This window comes from Magnolia sinica, unplaced genomic scaffold, assembly GCF_029962835.1.
Source record: "Magnolia sinica isolate HGM2019 unplaced genomic scaffold, MsV1 ctg251, whole genome shotgun sequence".
In the NCBI taxonomy this organism is placed as follows: domain Eukaryota; kingdom Viridiplantae; phylum Streptophyta; class Magnoliopsida; order Magnoliales; family Magnoliaceae; genus Magnolia; species Magnolia sinica.
The window spans coordinates 1-20,873 of NW_026682795.1; the positions used below are offsets into that span (position 1 = coordinate 1).

At 42.3% G+C, this 20,873-nt stretch overlaps 1 protein-coding gene across 1 annotated transcript; it reads left to right on the top strand.

The window, feature by feature from the left end:
* Positions 1 to 2,245: 2,245 nt before the first annotated feature.
* Positions 2,246 to 19,895, top strand: LOC131236171 (peroxisome biogenesis protein 3-1-like). The gene is made up of 4 exons (XM_058233304.1): positions 2,246 to 2,572; positions 6,295 to 6,422; positions 8,107 to 8,337; positions 19,052 to 19,895. The coding sequence occupies exons 1-4, from the start codon at positions 2,261 to 2,263 to the stop codon at positions 19,305 to 19,307; spliced, it is 927 nt and encodes a 308-aa protein (XP_058089287.1). The 5' UTR covers positions 2,246 to 2,260; the 3' UTR covers positions 19,308 to 19,895.
* The last annotated feature ends 978 nt before the right edge of the window (positions 19,896 to 20,873 follow it).

Sequence of the window (20,873 nt, forward strand, 5' to 3'; positions counted from 1 at the left end):
TGGAAAACTAACCACTTGCTTTAAAAGCTCGATCTGATAGAGCGTGACGAATCAATCCTTTTATCTTATAGCCCATGCACCACTTCCTATGGGTTAAGTCCTCGGCCGAACCCCCCTCTTGGGCCCCACATCACATGGGTCTCACCTCGCACGAGTCACCTGCTTCACACGGGCTGCCCACCTTGAGTGTGCCCTCGCATCCCACGAGCCACCCCACTCGAGCCCAATGTGAAAATGTCCCCCGCATTAATCACTCCCGGTAAGGAGTTTTGAACACGAGACCTCACGCTCTGATACCACTTTGATGCAGGACAACTAACCACTTGCTCTAGAAGCTCAAACTGATAGAGCGTGACGAATCAATCACTTCATCTCATAGCCCATGCCCCACTTCCCATCGGTTAAGTCATCGGCCGAACCCCCCCTCGTGGGCCCCATATCACATGGGTCTCGACTCACATAAGTCACCCGCCTCATATGGGCCGCCCACCCTTAGTGTGTCTCCACGTCCCACATGCCACCCCACTCAAGCCTGGTGTGAAAATACCCCTGCTTTAAATGTCCACCTAGCAGCTCTAGACCCCACCAAATGCAAAATCACAACCTCTCACCGAACCACGTGGGCTACATGATACAGGCTATAGTTGCACAAAGCTTGAAGCAAAGCGGCAATAGATTCAGGTGAGTAAGCGGGGAGGTGTTTGCCTAAAAAGTTATCAAGTATAAAAGGCCAGAAAGTGAGAGCAGGAGTGCGGGTTTGAAGTCTATTCGAAGCGGGAGCAATGCCTGGTTAGAAAATCCTGCAACTAAGAATTGCAGCTGTAGTCATCCATAGATGCCTCCATGTTGGTCCTACGATTGTTCAGTCGCCATGAAGAAGCTCTGCTTATCACTGCTGGAAAAACTTGGTGCTTGGCATGAGCTGCCTTAGTCTGAGCTGAAAGCGAAGATGGGGGAGAGGTTCTGGTGGTGGTCGGGGCTAGGGAACAGTCACCACTGAGAATGAGAAGTTGCCCAACCAGCAGCTCCACTGTTTTCCTGATCACCATGTCCGGCTTGAGAAGCACCTTTGTCCTGGCAACCATTAAGAACGATTGATCGATTGACCTTTCTTCTAGCTCAATCACTGTGCTGAAACACCCCAATTTTGGTTATAGCCGACTTGGACTAGGTCTGCAGAGGGATGCTAGAGAGCCCGAGCCATGTTTCTCTGCTGGTAGAGAAATCCTTTGGATACCAGGATTGGACTTTACTCAAATGCAACTTCCTAAATAAGGTGACGTCTGAAGTGAACTCGATCACTTCCTCTTTGGTAAGGAACCAGAAAAGGAAGGTAGAGGATGTGATTCTTGCAACAGAGAACTTCAATGCACCGAACTTTGACACCCTCAGGCTGTCCACCATCAATAGGATAGAGACCCTGTCATTTAAAGCTTTCTCTTCAACAGACAATGCCAATTCATTCCTGGGGGACCAGAAAAATATCTGAAACTTTTGAGGAAAGTATCGTGTTCCCCAGAAGTGCCTCTTTAAATGAACTGGGCAATATTGGTTGGCATTTGGGGAGATCCTAGAAGGATGAGCATCCTTGCTCTCATCTGCGGGCTGATACTCTGCTCTCTGATTAAGGCTATTCCGGGTCCCAGGGTTAGCTGCTTCATGGACTGGAACAATCCCCCCCTAAGCAGATTCCTGTCCATAGATTCCATAGTGACTTTAGTACGTTCAGCCTGTGCTTTGGGTTATGAATAACTGCCACCTTTCCAAATCACTTGAAAGACTCCTTCAGCCTCTCCAGCGCAAGGTTGAATGGGATGTTGGTGATGAAGAGGCTGAATAGACCCTTTCGATTTCTTTTTGACACTTTAGTCCACCCATCTCTATTATCATCTTTCTTCCCCTTTCTATTTTTCTTTTGGCCCTTCCAGCCTGAATTTGTGTAATCTTGGCACTCCATTAAGTCATCCACAACCCATCCTACATCAGGTTTTCTTTAGGCTGTGTTTGGATGTACAATTGACTTAGACTGTGATGATTGTGTTGTCAGAAAGTGGAGGTGAATCATTACAAGTTTTTATTCAATTAGAAATGCTAGTTCTTGCAGTATTGTTGCTATTGTTTTTGTTCTTTTGAAAGATATTATTGTTTTTGTTTCAAAGTCCAACTCAAAGTGAACATAGTAGATATCTGCTTGGGGTTACTGACTTTGGATCTTGGGAAAAATCCAGCTTTGGACATATTTCTGTTCTGCAACTATTGCATGCAAGTCAATTATATATCCAAATGCAGCCTTAAACATGCTATTCCAACAAATAACTGTTTGCAGTTCAGAGATGAAAAGGCACATTGGGTTTATTTGGCAAAAAAAAAAAAAAAAAAGGAAAAAGGAAAAAAAGTCTCCTTAGTGCTCATTTGGTTGCTTTTGGTCTTTTGGCTACCAGGTTTTACGAGAACTGCATTGTCATTGTGGTCCATGACGCTACTCACATTGTACATCAGAGTCCAGGTCAACATCCTGGGGAGACATCTCTACATCGATACAGCTCGGGGTTTGGGAAGCTCCGGAGTGTTGGTAAGAGCTATTGTCCTTCTCTCTTTTCATTTTCTAGTTCTTTGCGAGACCTTTTTTTTTTCATAAACACAGACTTTGCTAACCTTTAATCTTGGTTGCAACATTCATATATGCAAATTACTTAGGCCATGTGTTACAACAATACTTATTGTACCAATCTGGTGTTTTAGCAATTTATTAGTGATGCAATTCACGATCTTCAAATCAATTTGAGACCCACTCAAATCACAAAAAAACAAGTATAAACAGCAAAAACAATAGAAATTGCATGAAAATATGCATGTGGCCTTTGATGCCAAAGATAATGATCACATTGGACTGCCGAAATGTATATTTTTTCACATAAGGTATTTAATATTTTTGTAAATTTCTTTTAACTGAAATTATTTTCTCTTTTGCTTTTTTTGGGGTTGCTATTGTTGAGTACCTAACCAATATGTCAAAAGCCCCAAGACTCAATGAACGCATCTAGGCCCTTAAGCCAGATTGTACCATACCACCATGCTCTGCAGCCGATGACCATGGTGGCCCACTTTGTGGAGACATGCACTGCAGTCACTTTTCCACATACCCCTTTCCACCACGACATCTGCACTCCGGTTATACCACATAGCCCTTTCTAAGCATGGTGGCTGTGCTCTGGTTGTCCCGGTAGCCCATTCCACTTTGTGGGACTGGGGGCTTTCACCGTGGCCCCGTTCGCCCTCTCCGAAGGTCACTCCTTTACTCGAAGATAGGACATGGTGTTGGCTTTGAATCCTTTGATACCAATTGTTAAGAATGTAACCAATACGTCAAATGCACCAAGACTCATGGAGCATGTCAAGCTAGGCCGTTAAACCGGATCATAACACACACCGAAGATTCTGTAAAAGGTGCGGTCCAAACATTAGAATGTATCGGGTAAAATAAAATTTTGTGCCTCTTATTTTATTGTGGTGCAAAAGCACTACGATGATGTTTCAAAAGTTCACAAATTTCACAACTGATCCATATTAAAAGACATGGGTAACAATTGTTTCAAAACATTACTGGATGGATGTCCAAACCGACAATACCACATAAAAACATCATCCTTATTCAAACTAAAAGAACCGGTAGGGAGATTACTATAAGAGTCAAGAAAATACTGCCTACAAGCCTCATGACTATCACCAATCACCTTCATTGTCTTCAAGTCCTGAAAAATACAATAAGTGGTAAACAAGGTCATGAAACGATTTAACGATTTTGTAAGGTGACTGATAGGTAAGAAGTTAGTGCTTAGTAGAGAGATTAGGAATTGAGAGAACTAAGGACAATTAAACTCAGGGGAGTAGGGATGACTCCTTTCTTGGCAATGTCGGTAAAGGTGCTGTCTGCTACCTTAACTTTGCCAAGAGGTGCATGAGTAGTGCAAGAAAAAGATTAAACATACTTGACATGTGATTAGTGGCTCCCATAAGAGCTTGATGGACACATCGGACTGTTGGATTGGGTGGACATGATGATCGGACCATTGTATCATCATCATCGAACATCTTGATTGTGGACTCCCATGGGCCCTGGAATAATTTAGTTGTTTAGATTGTTTACATGCTTCATTATTTTTGGTATACCTTATATTTGTGTTGAGATTAGGGAGTTAAGAACAACTTTTAATTGACTAAGCGTCTTTATGTTGAGAATCTTATCTTAGAGCGTCTTTTTGTAAAAGGTCTTTTCTGAGACTAAAAGAGAGATGGGTGTGTGAAGCCTTGATGCCATTATTTTGAAAAAAAAGCCATGTTTTCTCTTCTTCATGTGATTTGAAGAATACTCCATGTGATTTGGAGCTTGGGTGTGGTGTGATTCCATTCCCCATTCAACGGAGGTGCGAGACTTCCATCTATCATCTTCCTTCTCTCTTCCTTTCTATCCAAAAGAGGTATTTTAAAAAAAAAACTTCATCTCTCTTCTTCCCTTCCTATTAAAGACCATTCAAATTATATTTTTCTTCAACTTTTCAACATCTAACTACAACCCTGACCGAAATCAACCATCGAGGACCCAAAAACCATAGCCAACGACTCATACGTACGAGCCCCTAGGTTGACCGTATAGACAACCGCTCAATCCTTTGATTTTCCCTTGCTTCCCCCATCAAAACTCCTTGATTCCCCATCCATAATCCTACCCTAAACCCTAAATCCCCAATTTTCTATTTTTCCCAATTTCTAAAGACCTTAATTCCAAAATTTCCAATTTCCATGAATAATAATTTTCCAAATTTCAGATTTTCCCCATTCTAACCCTAATAATAAAATTTACAAATTTGTCCCTTGAGTGTGGAACGTGCCTATGCTAAATTTGAAGTTCTATCATTTCGTCGGGCCTTGTTTTAATTGATTTATGTGATTTCTTAGCATGCGGGCATGCAATTTACGTTAAATAAGATTTTATTTCCTATTGTTTACTCTTAAATACTTGGTGGGTTAGCATATTTTGTTATTTGAATTACTTTATGGACTCTTTCATAATCTCCATGTTGCATGCTAGCATTAAATCATGTGTCCTACATCAAATTTTTTTTTTTTTTATATCTTTGTTTCTTTTTTTAATCTGTCCTGCCACCTTCTCCGAGAGCTTCATAGCGTGACTCAGAAGTTTGATCCCTCTTGGTGCAACTTTGTGCATGCCTTTTGTTCTCGTTGATAGGTGTGATGATGCTTCTCCTCTCATAGGGCATTTTTTGGCATAGTTCTATTGAAAAAGCTAGTCAAAGAACGTACCTGATTTTGCTCTTGAATATCGCATGTTCCCACAACCTTTTCTTTCATGATCCTTATTAATGCTATTTTCCACCCACCTAAATTTAATGGTAGTACACATGCACTCCTGATCTCCCAGGGACCAAAGCCCCTCCTAGTTCTATCCCCACTCCCGTGTCTTCATTTAACAACCTTTGGAAGTACCTGTCCTCTCTTCATAATCTGATCATCTTTCCCCAAGAGCCTCCGATCTTCACCTTTGATGCATCTAAAGTGGATTTTGTCTCTACCTTTCCTCTCTGTCGCTTTTGTTTGGTTGTATATATCTCTCTCCCTTTCTAATGTGTGACCTCTCGTGCCGTTCATCATATGATTCGTATTAACTTTGGAAGTTTTGGTTGTATTTGTTTCTTATTGTTTGTCACTTATCTTATGTATCCTGAGTATAATGCTCTTTCTAATTCTCTTGAGTTTTGCATGGGTGCCTTTTCTGATATTACGAAATCTTTCATTTAGAGAGAGAATGCACAAGCTTAGCCGTGCTTTCCCTCTACACTTACAATTATTAATGTGTCGAAAACTAGACATCTCCTTGTTAAATATTATTTGGACTACCAAAATATCTGAAGTAGGTTAGCAATTGAAATAATTTCAGTTATATGATGCTTATGTAGCTAGGATTCGGCAGTTGGTTGGATTACTTTATTGGAGTCTTGCTAAGTCACAGGTGGCACTTGTGTGGCACATTCAAGCCCTGCATAAGGTGGGCCCCACCATGTAGTGATCTGGTCCGAAAGTCAATTGGGTGACACGTGTACATTGAATGTGGACGCTTGATAATTATTTGGAATGGTTGCTGGATGATCTTATTGGCATTACTTTTGGGCGCGGTCATCCACATGGTGGGCCCACCTGTATAGCTGTGCATGTGTGTGATGCCCATCAATTAAGTGTGTAATGTCATTAACACTGGCCATATCCTGAGTTGTGCAGGATGAAATCGATGCATTTGACAGGCACAGCCAGCAAGAGTTTCTAGCAACCGCTGACTATCTTTCCAACTATGGCATGAGCTCATTGATTCCGAACATGCAGAGAGCTGCGATGGAAGTTCTCAAGGAGTAAGTTGAAGATGCATATATTTGCAGTCCACTTCCCGCTTTCTTGAGTTCTAAACATTTGAATGATTAAAATTGCTCATGTCACCTAGAGTGCTTCCCTCTTTGAAGGACTTCCACGTTGGATGTGTGTGTTGATGTTTGCATAGTTCTGTACTCTTAGAGCCTTTTATGAAGTGCACTCCAGGTACTGGAACCGCCATTAGTAATAGTGGTACTAAGCTTTTGTGTGACCCACATGGTGTATGTATGACATCCAACCTGTCCAAAAGGTGCGCTCAACATGATGTGCACCTAGCTCAAAAATAGGCCAATCCAGTCATCAAGTGGGCCACTGTATGAGACAATGAACAACCACCCAAAAACTCCCCATTCAAGTGGTGATCCATGACTCCATGTGGTATATGTATGGAACCCAACACATGTGCCAAAATAAGGCCTATATCATCCCCGCCACTGCGCGCACACACACAAAAGAAAATAAGAAGAAGGAAAGTCCCCCAACAGCCAGGGACACCTGATGATTGGATATGCCTGACTTTTGGTTGTGTCCGACCATCATGGCACGGTGCACCTTTTGGATGGTCGGATGTCATACACACAGCTCAATGTTACGGCAACAGACCAGCACCAACATAAGTAATGGTGGTACTGGTACCGCACTACTGCTGGAGCTCACCCATGTATATTCTTAATATATTTTTATCAATTTTTTAATGCATTCAATTTCTGTACATTCAATATAAGTATTATTTTATTCAAGCATGTGATATTCATACATTCAGAACCCATGTACAAGTACAACATCTGGACCTTTCATTTTCTGGGCCCTCCTGGGACCTTTCATCTTGGGACCCCTAAAAATCACACCAGTTGTGCGGTTACAGCCACTGAGTTGAGGACTTCTAGAATTCAAATGGTAGTTAAAGGAAACTTCCAACCAATGGTCAACATTCGATTTTCAGCTTGACGGCCCATTCATGGAAGGGCACACTATATGAAGTCCAAATCTCTTACATGGGTGCTGCTTGCATGGATAATGATTATTGGGTGCTTGGTAGCTAACTTGGATATTAGTGTGTTTAGCACTGGATTCTCTTCTACAATATTCAAATATATTTATTTCAAATGTGTGTTATCATATCCACATTAAATGTTATTTATAATTTTATCTGTACACACCTGTCAGTTTGTTGGGTCATTAGGTTTCATCATGTTTGGTTAAACCCTTGTTTCCAACATCAATCTTATTTTACAGATCAACATGGTCAGAGGAATGTAGATTTGAGTAAAGAGTATCGGGGTTTTCTTCGTGCCACACATGTGCTAGATATGGGCCATTCATCAGGTGGGCCTACCGTGGATGTGCCTTTGCATGGAAATCAAGTCCAATCATCAAGTGTTCCAGACAAAAGAAAATGGACAAACAGTTGGAAAGGAAATAGCCAATGGTCCATACTCAACCGATACCAGACCAGCTGATTTTGGGCCAGAACATGTTCATGGTGGGCCTCATCTGATAAATGGCCCCAATGTTGCACATAAGCCACATTAGCATGCGTGTCATGAAGAAAACCCTCAATCCTCTTTGCACAAATTTCTTTGTTGTTTCTCAAATGGTTATTCTGTGTCCATTTTCACACTGGCATAGATTGATATCACATTTTCTGGTCATCTTCGTATGCAGAAAGCAGCTGAGGGACCCATTCAGCACTAACCAACTACGTGAAACCATTGTGCAAATATTGGATTCGTTCATGAGCATGGGGCCCCCTCATCAGTGGGTGACCTACTTGGTACCTGAAAATGCTATTGTATACAAACAGCTGGTGGCTGCATCAAGTGATGGTTCCGCACTGCTTCCAGATGTCAGCAAACTCGACCAACTCATGGCAGAGACACGGGTCGTTCTATCAAGGTCAGTAGCCCAGATTTTCTCTTTTGCATGGTTGTCTCTCAGCCTGATTTCTTCTGTTTGGAGAGACGTACAGACAAACAGCATCTGCATTTGGGTTTCTGGGAAACTCTAACCTTATCTAGTGCTGATTCGGAACATAGTCTAAGCATCGAACGGTACATCCTCATAGTTGAAAGAGGAACTGACTCAGAGCTTTGCCAAAAGTGTGCCAAGACAGCACACGTGTGAGATCCAGGCTATTTATCAGAATGTACTGTATGCTCTAGTAAAAAATTCCAAAAAACTATTTTCAATAAAAATTGGTATCCGATTAACTTGACGAGTCGCAGAGCATACATTTGAACTAATCGGGTGCTGAGTGCTATGTATGCAAGACTATATATGTAATGTTGTGTGTGTATAATTCTGTGTTGAATGCAATGCCGATGGTAGACGGTAATTTTGGCTGGATAAATCCGCCTTGACTACCCACTTTCTGTGCGTATACCAATCGATCAGAGTTTCTGATGGGCAAGATCCGAATATATCGGCGAGCCACAGAGTATATGTTCGAATCAATTTGGTGTTTTGTGCTATGTAATGCAATGTTGACGGATGCGGTAAGCATGGGGGTTGAGAAGGAATTAAATGTTGCACGATGTTAAAGTAAGGGCTGACGAAGTTGATCTCAGAGGTTGGACGGTTGGCTGGACAATAGCGTCGCAAGGATTGAATTAAGTGGCTTGGATCTAGGCCTGTGTTGCTTGGGAGGCTAGGGATCTAACTGGATTAGGCCAGACCTGTGCTAGGCTTTCTTCTGTTGCTGTTTCCTCTCCTCGGTGGAGGGATGGGATGGATGGAAGTGGCTTTAGGGCTTCTAGGATTGCTGGATGATTGGATTTGATGGGTTTATGATCGAAGGGGTTCTTAGTTCTACTGGATGCTTGAAATGTGAAGGGAAGGCGGCTATTTTTAGTCTCTCAGTCCGGTTTTCTGGTAAATCTTAGCAAATCTAGGGTTAAAAAGGGGCTTGGGTGGTTAGGATTTGAGATTGCCATGTGGCAAGATGGGTTAGATTGGAGGTTAAAAGGGCAAATTTAGCCAAGGGGGAAGGGCATCATAGTCAACTCACATTGCCACGCGGATGAAGGTTGCAAGGGGAGCCACTCCACACTTATAGGTCTCCTGACTAGGCAGGAGACTTGCCACGTGGCTGGCGGCCCTGTGTTTTGGCAAGATGATGAGCGGTGTGAAAGAATGAGGGAAAGGAATCTTGGAGTCGGCAATCGGGGAAGTAGACGAATCCACGAACTGCGGAAATGAACAGGGTGAGTGGGAATTAGTTTGTAGAAAGAAACAGGAATGGAGGAAAAAGTATTCTCATTCATGGACTTTGTCTTCATATCTAATATTTTTTGTTGAAGGCTACCTTGAATCTTGGAAACCAATCAACTTTGAGAGGGTCTTTGCTTGCGCAGACATAGTTATGGAGGTTGTAGTTTTGCGGCAAAGAAACTCTAATGATAGTGTAGAGGCTTCACGTTCCTTCGTATGAGCTCCGAAGAGGAACTGGCAAGAGCAATGGTCGAACTAAATGGGGAAAGCTTCAAAGGGAACAAAGTGAGAGTTCGGAAGGCAAAATACGATCCAAAAAGGAGAAACAACATAGAAACAGGTAAAGATAAACATGGAAGATATTCGTCGAAAGGAATATAAAAGAGTGTACCTCGGTCAGGTGCTCCAGAAAGCTCGGGCCCTTCGAAGATGGCAACAAAGGTGGTAACAGGGAGGTCCTACAAAGAGGCGGTTGCGAACATATCAGAGCTACAAGCAAATCTAGATGGGAACATACAAGTCTTAGAAGAAAAAGAAATCGAATGGGCTTAGAGGATAGATTCGGCAGGTCCAGAGGTATCATTACACCCTTATGTGTTGGCCGACTCTATGACGAAATTTGAAGACTGCTTCGCAACAGTTGTTCAGACTGGAGATTGAAACAGAAGAGTCATACCTAATCCATTGGCTTCTTAGCGAATGCGAATAGTTAGAGGAAGAGCTCATTGTCAAACCGATACAGGAGGATACGATGCTGATGTAGCTGGGATGTTAAGACCATGCCAAAAATGTATTCTCTATATGCAACTTGAGCGAAGGCGAAATCATAAAAAATATACAAAAATGGGAAGCCCGGTCCATTTTCGGATGGGAGGAACACTACTACCAAATGTGGCACATTCCTCTGGAGCTTTGGATGGACAACGTCTTTCAAGAGCTTGGAGCTTGTGTGGATGTGGTGGTGGAAATCGATAAGCGTATAGACAGGAGTGAAGAACTTTGCTTCACAAGAATTCGAATCAAGAAGAAGAAATTATCCAAATATCTGACTTCCATAGGTTTAAAGGTGGGCAATGCTAGTATCCCGGTGAAGGTGATCCAAGAGCAGATTGTGGATGAAGCATAAGACTGCGAAGCTAAACAGGGCTTGCCCATGGCGAGGGAACCAAATCACAAAGGAGGAGAACCTGATCCATACTCCTACCGATCACCAACAAAGATAAGGGACAAGTGTCAAGCTGCGAAAGAGCATCGAAGGGGGGAGGACACGTGCCACGATCTCTGTCCTGCTCCATTCGAATTGGTACTTGGCGTCTGGTCTGGAGAGATGTGCGGAGAAAATTTGGTGGAGTTGTAGGTTCAAGGCCAAAGGCATTTATGAGGGGGCTCTCGAAGTCTTCTCCCCAACAAATCGTGTGCCAACACGTCACCACGATGGGAGAGAGAGCCTTCTTTCGATGGATTCTATTGGGCCGAGCACAAATACAAATACTCAGGCCAACGATATGACCTTGGCACATGACAACTTTAATCCCATTGCCAATGTCATAACCTCGACACGTGAGAACTTTAATCCCATTGCCACACGTGCCCTCGATTACTTAGGTCAAGGCATGTGCGACTCGGATTGAACGCAAAATTCGTCAGATAACAGAGTCTCAAGTGATGGGAGACAGGCTTCACAAAGAGTTTGGCTCCTGCCCACCTCAATTAACGACTTCGACTGTGATTTTCAATAGGAGAGCTACTCCTATGTGATGACGAATCCGAGTGTAAGCATAAAGCATTCGATCGCCAGTAGAGGACCAGGCGATAGTCTGCCCTTTTAAAATTTCGGGGGAAAGTTTCGGTGGGGTGTTACTCAGAACCCACACTCCAAACTTAGGACAGTCCTTTTGCCCAGTGGGACATTAGGGTCAACACCAATTTTATCGGGACGAAGGTCGAAGCGGTGAACTTGAGGATCCTTTGGCTATCAGGTAGCATTCAACAATCAGTGAGATCAATGGAGTTGATACATCACAGTCTTTTTCGGCAGAGACAGATGTGTGGCAACAACCAGTGTTTGAAATATCGATACTATCGACCGATATTATCAGTATCCCAGTCCAGCGATACGAAACCCTTTGGAAGATACTAAAAAATTGGAAAATTTTATAGAATACTTTTTATCGATCGATATATCAATAAAATATTGCATAATATCGCCAAAAATAGTTTATATAACTAAATATTGTTCTAAATATCGTGCGATATCAACGATACTATCACTTTTATTGGGAATTTATTTCTTTTTTCAAGAAATTTGCTATACAATACCAGCCGGGGCTACTGTAGCCAACTCCGGGATGGTGGGAGAGCATCATTATCTAGAAAAAAATGAAAAAAAATAAAAAATAAAATTTCAACGGTAGATTTCGATACCTATAAAGAAGATCACTCCGATCGGAAGCTGCATTTGATGGGCCATTCAAATCGAAGTCTCTGATTTGGAGAGATTGGGTGTGAAATCTGGAGAAATCCTCTGCATTTGGGAGAGATTTTAGGGTTCCCGCGTTCCGGAATCCTCTGCTTAAAAAAAAAGGGCCCCGAGCCCTTATTTTCCAGAAGAGGAAGGGTTGGTGTACCACACACGACTGACATGGATGGTGTGTTGACGTCACCAAGTTCCGTGGCTCCCATCATGAGGTATATGTTATATCCAAACTGTTCGTCCATTTGACGAGCTCGTCATAAGGCTTTAGCCAAAAAATAAGACAGATCAAGTGGACCACACTGAAAAAAACAGCGGGATATTGAACATCTACCATTGAAATCCTTTTGGGGTCACAGAAGTTTTGGATCGATATGATATTTGTTTTTCCTCTTCATCAAGGTCTTTGTGACCTCATGAACAGATTGGATGGAAAATAAACTTTATGGTGGGCCCTACGAATGTTATAACGGTGAGAATCATTGTCCTCATTGCTATTTGTGGTGTGGTCCAATTGAGATTTGGATACGACTCATTTTTGGGCTCATGATCTAAAATGATCTATCCAAATGGATGAACGATGTGGATATAATAAATACATTGCTGTGGGGCCCATGTAGCTTTGATCTCGTTTGAATTGTTTGTACAACTTGAGCTCGAGGATCATTAGCGCTCATCTTCGTGGACGTGGATTTCCTGCGAAAGGCTTTCGCAGGAAGTTCCAGCGCTGGAAACTTAGGTGGGGTCCACTGTGATGTTTGTGAGAAAACCACCTCGTCCATCCGTTATTTGAGATCATTTTAGGACTTGGGGCCAAAAATGAGCCAGATCCAAGACTCAAGTAGGCCGAAAACGTGAGAATTGAACGTCCACAGTTGAAATATGTGGGGCCACAGAAGTTTTGACTCGGTTTAATATTTGTGTTTTTGGTTCATCCTAGTAGTAATGACATTATGAACGGTATGGATGGAATGTAAACATCACAGGTTGTTGACCCAGGGAGGTTTCAACGGTAGGAATTTCCCTACCTGCCTTTTCCTTTAGTGCGGCCCACGTGAGTTTTGGATCTTGCTCAATTTTTGCCTCAAGTCTTAAAATAAGCTCACAAAACGGATGGATGAGGTAGATTTCTCACAAACATCACGGTGTGCCCCACCTAGGTTCCAGCGCAGGAACTTCCCGCAAAAGGCTTTAGTAGTTATCTGCATCCCAACTTCGCACTACACGTACCCACACCAGCTAGGTCGCTGGTGTGTGGTACACCATCCAATCCACACCATCCATCCACTTTCATAAGTCATTTTAAGGCATGAGCCCAAAAAGTAAACAGATATAAGCTCAAGTGTACCACACTACAAGAAAACGTGGTGGCAATGATGTCCACCATTGAAGTTTCTTAGGGCCCACCGTAATGTTTATTTGCCATCCAATCTGTTCATAAGGTTTGACAACCCTGGATGGGAAAACATAAATATTAACTTGATCCAAAAAATTTATAGCCCCAAAAAAGTTTAATGGTGGTCATTCAATGACCACTATTTTGTGTTGTGTGGTCCACCTCAAATTTGGATCTGCCTTATTTTTCGGCCCATGCCCTAAAATGATATGTTAAAATGAATTCACAATGTTGATACACCATCTTATATCGAGGTAGCCCCATGGTCAAGGTCCCATCCAAGTCGTTGGTTGCTTGGATAATGTCCTAAAATGACATGGAAAAACGGATGGACGGGTGGATATTGAATACACACATCATTGATAGGTATGTTTTCTAATTTCTAATATATCTTTTGCTTTTGAATACATTGGTTATGTTTTCATACATATTTTTATACATTTATAAATGTTATGCATCATATTTGAATATATTTACCTTAGTTCAATCAGATAATGCATAACTTAGGACCTTATACGAAGGAAATTTATTATGTGCACTTCTTTTTTGAGATTTTATGATTTAAAAGTGTGTATTAAGGTCTTTTAAAATAATCCCTGAAGTTTCATAAAAAAATTCAACCATTTTGCCAATGTTTCCCCACGTTTCCCAAAAAGTGCGATAAATTACGCGATACAAACGATTAGAGGTGGGCAACTTGGGCCTGATCCGGTGGATCCGACCCGACCAGACCCGACTTGGTACCGTTCCGAACAGAGCCGACGATCTGATCGAGCCTGATCGATTCTGATCGGCCAGATCCGATTTAATTTCGAGTTGGGTTCGGATAGCACTATACCCGGACAGATCCGGTCCGAATACCCGAACCGAATGGGTCCGAACCGACCCGAACAGACCCGACCCGGAGCGACGTCGGGTATACCTATAAATACCCTTTTTTTTCATCCAAAACCTAAAACTCTTTTTACCCTCCCCGTCGCCCGAGAGAGAGAGAGAGAGAGAGAGAGAGAGAGAGAGAGAGAGAGAGAGAGAGAGAGAGGAGGAGAATAAGTAGAAGAAGAAGACGTAAGGGTGGTAAGCCTTCTAAGATTTTTTATTTTTTTTAAATAATCTGATCAATATCTGTTTTTTCCTAGAGGTAGATATTTGAGGTTTGATTTTTAAAAGGTAAGCCTTCTAAGATTTTTTTTTTTAAAAAAATATTTTAAATTTTTATGTATGATGCTTCTTGCACGGACATTGATCAGTGGGTCCAACCATGAACATGCCCTGTCCCATAAAATCAGTCTGGATCTCTCACCATGTGGGACCCATATGAATATCGGCTGTTATCAAACTTCAAGAATGGCCCACTTGATGAGTAGACCGTCTTAGCCCTTTCTTTTTATTGGATAGGGCGTGTTCTTGGTGGCCCTCTCCTGATAAATGGTAGAGATTTCATGCACGCATTGTTACAATGAAATGTGATCCATGACTTGAATTTTTTCAATAGGATTCTCATCCAAACTAGTTTAAAATTTCATGTATTAGAAAGGTAGGAAATTTCTAGTATTGATTTAAAATCCCGGCACCGGCACCGTACAACTCATCGGACGGTTCGCTTATCCGTTGCGTGGCCATGGATATCATATCACATGGTTATGTAGCAATTTGATGTGCATCATTGTTATTTCAGGCTTTGGATTCATCATCTAAGCCTTATTTCAGGCTTCTTGATTACTTTAAAAATTTTAGAGTGTGGTTGTAGGTTTGTAAACTAATCCCTATTTCAATAATGGAATTATCAGGAGTATTCCAGAAAATGTTATTACTTTCTTCCGAATGAGGGATGAGTTTTGAGTTTGTGTACGTTTTCCACCATGAAAGTAGGATGCCCAACCTTGCACAATCGGATCCGACTCGGTTTTCCTGACCGAGTTGGACTCGGATCGGTTCAGATCAGTAGATGTTCGGGTCGGACCAAGTCAGCTGACTCAGACTCGGTCCCGGTTCGGTCTGAGTTCGGGTTGGGCCATGTAAAATCCGGACCTAGTCGAGTTGGGCCAAATCCGAGCCGACTCGGTCCGATGCCCAGCTCTGCAAACGATATATCTCGTGCGATAACCGATACATATCTGTATCCCAAGGTTTCGAAACACTGCTCGATACCGATATTTCGAACACTGGCAACAACAATCAGAAGGATCTCAATGGCCCAAGGCATGAAAAGGATAAAAATGGTAACAATGGAGGTTGTGTGCTTAATGGAGGTATCGTTTGGGGATAGAGCAGAAGATTATGTAGCCTAGTTCAAATGGGTTGAAGAAAGGGGCAGATCGGTAGTCCCAAAGCAGGTTCAAACCAATATCTGAGGAATAACAAGTCTGGACTATGGAAGGATCTCAACAGTCTGTACAGATACGGGGGGCCAGGAGGGGACAATAGACCTGTAAATGAAGATTATGATATGGAATGCGCGGGGATTGGGGTGTGCTAAAAAAAGAAGTTAGCTTAAAGATATGTGTAAGAGATATAAAATCCAGATGGCTGAGATCCAGGAAACTAAGTGGGCGGAAACAGATCAATGGATGATTAATTCCATTTCATGGGGCAAAGAAAATCTATGGTTAGCAGTGGATGCCATTGATGCAGCTGGAGGGATTCTTCTGATATGGAATTCGGCAATTTGGGGCATAGAGGATAGTTGGACAGGTAAGTACTCAGTATCAGTGGTGCTAAAAGAAAGGGGTTTAGGTGGTGTTTTTCTTCAGTTTATGGTCCGTGCAAACTGAAACAACGAGATGAATTTTGGGCTGAATTGGATTCATGTCGCAATAGGTGGGACTTGACATGGTGCGTGGGAGGACACTTCGTTAGAATGCTTCATGAGAAGTCGAATGGGGGGCGGATATCTAGAAGTATGAAAAACTTTTCCGAATGGATTTTAAAAAATGAGATGATAGATCTTCCGATGGGTGGTGCCAAGTTCACATGGTTAAATAGGCAAGAGACTCTGATTATGAGTAGGCTAGATAAATTCCTAATTTCCCCGGATTGGACGGAGAATTATCCGTTGCGAAATACAATGCCAACCTAGACCTTTCTTGGATCATTGTCCAATCCTTTTGGAAGTGGATGAGGAGAATTGGGGGCCACGTCTGTTTTGGTTTGAGTTGGCATGGTTGGAAATCGAAGGGTTTGGAGCAATGATCATGGAGTGGTGGTCGTCTTTTATGGTAGAAGGGTTGCCGGTGTTTCTCTATTCCAAAAATTAAAGCGGCTGAAACAAAAGATAGGGGAATGGAAAAAAGAGGTCCTCAATGGTCGAGAGGAGGAAAATTCCAAGATCCTTCTAGCGATTCAAAAGCTAGATTCCAAAGAGGAGGATGAGGGGCTATTGGAGGAGGAAAAGGCATAGAGGGAAGTGTAGAGAGCAAAATACAAAGCTAAGTTGAGGGAGGAAGAGATTAAATGGCGACAAAAGTCTAGGGCAACATGGTTGCAAGGGGGTGATAAAAACACCAAGTTCTTTCATGTGATGGCGAGTGCGAGAGCGCGTACAAACAAGATTAAGGATCGAAGGGAAGTCTTAGATTTGCGAAAAGATAATCCAATTCTATAAAGATCTTTTATCTAAGGAAATAGGTAGTAGGCCAGCTCTCAATAACTTGCGTTTTGATACTTTGTCGACAGAAGATGTGAATTCTTTAGAGCAACCTTTTTCAGAAGAATAAATTGTGAAAGAAGTGGCATAATTGGGTAGTGACAAGGCTCCAGGGCCAGATAGTTTTCCGATAGCATTTTATCAGCAATTTTGAGGGTGTGTCAAGGGTGACATTGTTGGCTTCATGTAAGAATTTTTTGAAAGATTAATTGCGACGCAATTAGGGGCGACGTTCATAGCTATGATACCCAAAAAGGAAGGAGCTGAATGTTTGAAAGATTTTCGCCCTATTAGTTTGTTAGGGGGTCCTTAAAAGATATTAGCAAAGGTGTTGGCATCAAGATTCCGGAAAGTGTTGGGAAGCGTTATTTCAGAATCCCAAAGGGCCTTTATGGGCATATGATCATGTCGATTGGTCCTTTTTATAATACATGTTGGGCAAATTGTTGATTGTTCTCTTTTGACAAATGAATGCATCGACTCTTGTTATATAAAAGGAGAGGAAGGTTTGGTATGTAAACTTGATGTTAAAAAAGCATATGATCACGTCAATTGGTCCTTTTTAGAATACATGTTGGGCAGGCTTGGATGTGGTCCGAAGTGGTGCTTTTAGATTCAAACTCGTGTCAGATCAGCAAAATTCTCCATACTGGTTAACGGATCTCAGAAAGGTTTTTTTTTTTTTTTTTTTTTAATTTTATTTTGAGGCTTCTCATGGTTTACTTATGTCAAGGCGATCTTTTGTCTCCGTTCCTTTTTGTTATAATTATAGAGGCCCTTAGTAGAATGATAGATAGAGGGACTTGGGTTGGATTGGTCAAAGGCTTTGGGGTGGATAACATGAACTTTTAGATTTCCCACATTTAGTATGTGGATGCTAGTCTTCTGTTGTGTAAGGCGGACGACTTCTTTGCGGAAAATCTTCGATCCTTTATTGTAGGTTTACAAGTGGTGTCCGGTTTGAGAATTAACATTTCCAAGAGTGAGATTTTAGGGGCGGGCATGTCCAAAGAAAAAAGTTTGGGAATTTGCGAAGGTTTTGGGTGTAGGGAAGCGTCCTTTCCGACAACGTACTTGGGTTTACCGTTATGTATAGGAAGGCTGGCAAAGCACATGTGGGACAATTATAGAAAGATGTGATCAGAAGATGTCTATGTACCTTTCAATGGGTGGGAGGATGGTTATGATAAAAACTTCATCCAATCTTCCTGTCTATTTCATGTCTCCTTTCAAATGTCCAAAATCTAATGCCTTGGAGAGATGAAGAAGGGATTTCTTGTGGAAAGGGTCGGGAGAGACAAATTTTACCTTATGTCATGAGATAAAGTGTGCAAACCGACGGGTCAAGGAGGGGCAAGAATCCTAAAGTTAGAAGAAATGAATCTAGCGTTGTTGGGGAAATGGATTTGGAGGTTTGGGTTTGAGGGAGAAGCTAGATGGAGGGAGGTAATATCGAAAAAATACCGGGTTGGCGAAGTGCCGGTGGTGGACTAAAGCTTCATCCTTGTACCTATCTTCTTATTTGTGGAAGTCGGTAGCTTCTCTTAAAGAAAGTGTGTGGGAGGGAATAGGCTTTCAATAGGGGGACAGTAAGAGAATTAGATTTTGGAATGATAGGTGGGCAGGAGAGGTGAGGTTGGGTGACAGGTTCCCTTCTTGGTAGTATATTCTGGCTGAGCTGATTCTTGGGCAAGGGCATCTACATGTTGGGGCCCATGTGGCCGACGTAGAAGAGTTGCATTTGGGATTATTGACCTTTTCTATTTTGTTATATCATCCTAATAATCATATGGGTTTTTGGTTCTTCTAAATTGACTCCACTTAATTTCTACTTCCTGCAATCCCAAACAATTTTTCTCTTAAGTTTTGTCAGTCCTTTTTGCTGCAGTGATGATTTCAGAAATGTTGCGAAGATATCACTGAAAAAGGTGGTGGACGGGTTGATGGAAGAGGTTGAGATGCAATCGAAAAGTGGTCCTTCGTTGGGGGTCCCACTCGCAAAACTCTTGCCACGAGTGGCCCAGTTGGGTACACGCCTACTCGAGGAGCCGAGCCAAAATAGTTTTATTCAGATCATCCGAAGCTTACCGGAAGTCGAACTGTTCTACACTCTCCTCTATGCAAACATGCCTATGATTTCATAATTCCAACCATGTATGATCAGAATCCTATGACCCTATGTGGAAGCATGGAACACATTCATGAGATCTTGGCCATTCATCAATGGGTGCCCCACAGTGAATGCCTGCTTATCCATAAATCAGGCCCGTCCATGGTCCACTCTTCTCAGGAGAGCGCACATGCCTGAAAAATGCAGTTGAAAAGGAGGCCAATGGTCCACATTAACTGGACAAGTGTGGCCCACCTGATGAAATAAGATCAAGCTCATGTGTTTCATCCACTTGGCGAGTAGGCTCGGCAGACAAAAAAAGGGGGGAAAATCTAATGATCTTAGTGAAAGAGAGGCTGTGATTGCCTGAATTTATGGCATTTGATTGCATTGTAGCATTGAATGTGTGGGTCATGAACATGGATGGCCCTGATTTTAAGTAGGTGGGGTTTGAATTTCAGTAGCTGGGGGGAAAATAATGAATAGGGAAAGAGAAGGTTTGATTCGATCATAGAAGCCCCGTTATTTGCTCACATTAGGTGAAAGGTGAGAGTTAGTTTATTTTATTTATTTATTTTATCATTATTTGCTTCTCTTTAATAACATGTTATTTGATGCTCGAGTGAATGTTTGTACAAATGGGGTCCACAGGATATGATAGCCTTCAATTGTACGTGTGCTAAAAATCCACTCGATTGGAGGATCCTGACCGTTGGTCTTGTTTTTGGTTGAATGTGAACGAGTTTACTTATGTGGCCACTTGTTGAATGGTTGGGATTTTTCCAATCTGGGGGAGTGATTGGTTGGACCATCCATGATGAGGCCCATCATATCAGCTGTCTGGATCGTCTGCACCTGGCCCCACTGGTACAAGAAACTCGTAATGGTACAGTACAACATATGGCGAGCCTACATATAATGGGTACCATGAGAACTGGTGGGCCCTACCATCATTAGGATGATCTGACCACTAGATGGATCACACCTGTATATTGAGTTAGATCGTCCGTTGTCCGTTGATTCGAATTTGGCCCAGATCTTCATTGTGGTGGCCACCGATTTTAATGGTCTTGATGCCTACAAAAAATGGCATGGTTTAATGGACGGATGTGGATTCCACACGTTCTGGTACCTTGCTTGTATGGGGGCGAAAAGCGCGCTCCAGTGGTATCTGTAGCCAGATGTGGGTCCCAGTGACATTTTCACGGAATCTAACCCGTTCATCAGATTGTAACCTCGACAAAAAATCCCAGCCATCAAACATCAGCCTGGTTTAAAACTCAGGTGGGCCATTACACATGGCAAATGTTAAGAGGGAATGCTGACCGTTGCTTAGAGCGGAGGGCTACCGTTCAGACCTTTCATCTGGTCAGAGGCCAAAAAGCAGTCTGTTTACAAGTTGGGGCGTGCCCCCATGAAACTCAAGGGTAGGCGTTCCTTTACTTTGGCCCACTTCAGTTTTGGATTGAGATGAATACTGGGCCTCATGGGTTTCTTGGGGGGAAGCATCTGATGATGTTTATTTGTCATCCAACCTTCTCATAAGATCACACAAACATGTATGAATGGAAAATACACATATAAGCTTGATCGAAAACTT

Bases quoted from the DNA above. Each gene is read 5' to 3' on its own strand.
- LOC131236171 (XM_058233304.1), top strand. From the start codon at position 2,261: ATGCAAGTCAATTATATATCCAAATGCAGCCTTAAACATGCTATTCCA. The intron at 6,423-8,106 runs GTAAGTTGAAGA...CTTCGTATGCAG, and splicing joins GCGATGGAAGTTCTCAAGGA to AAAGCAGCTGAGGGACCCAT. The intron at 8,338-19,051 runs GTCAGTAGCCCA...TTTTTGCTGCAG, and splicing joins ACACGGGTCGTTCTATCAAG to TGATGATTTCAGAAATGTTG.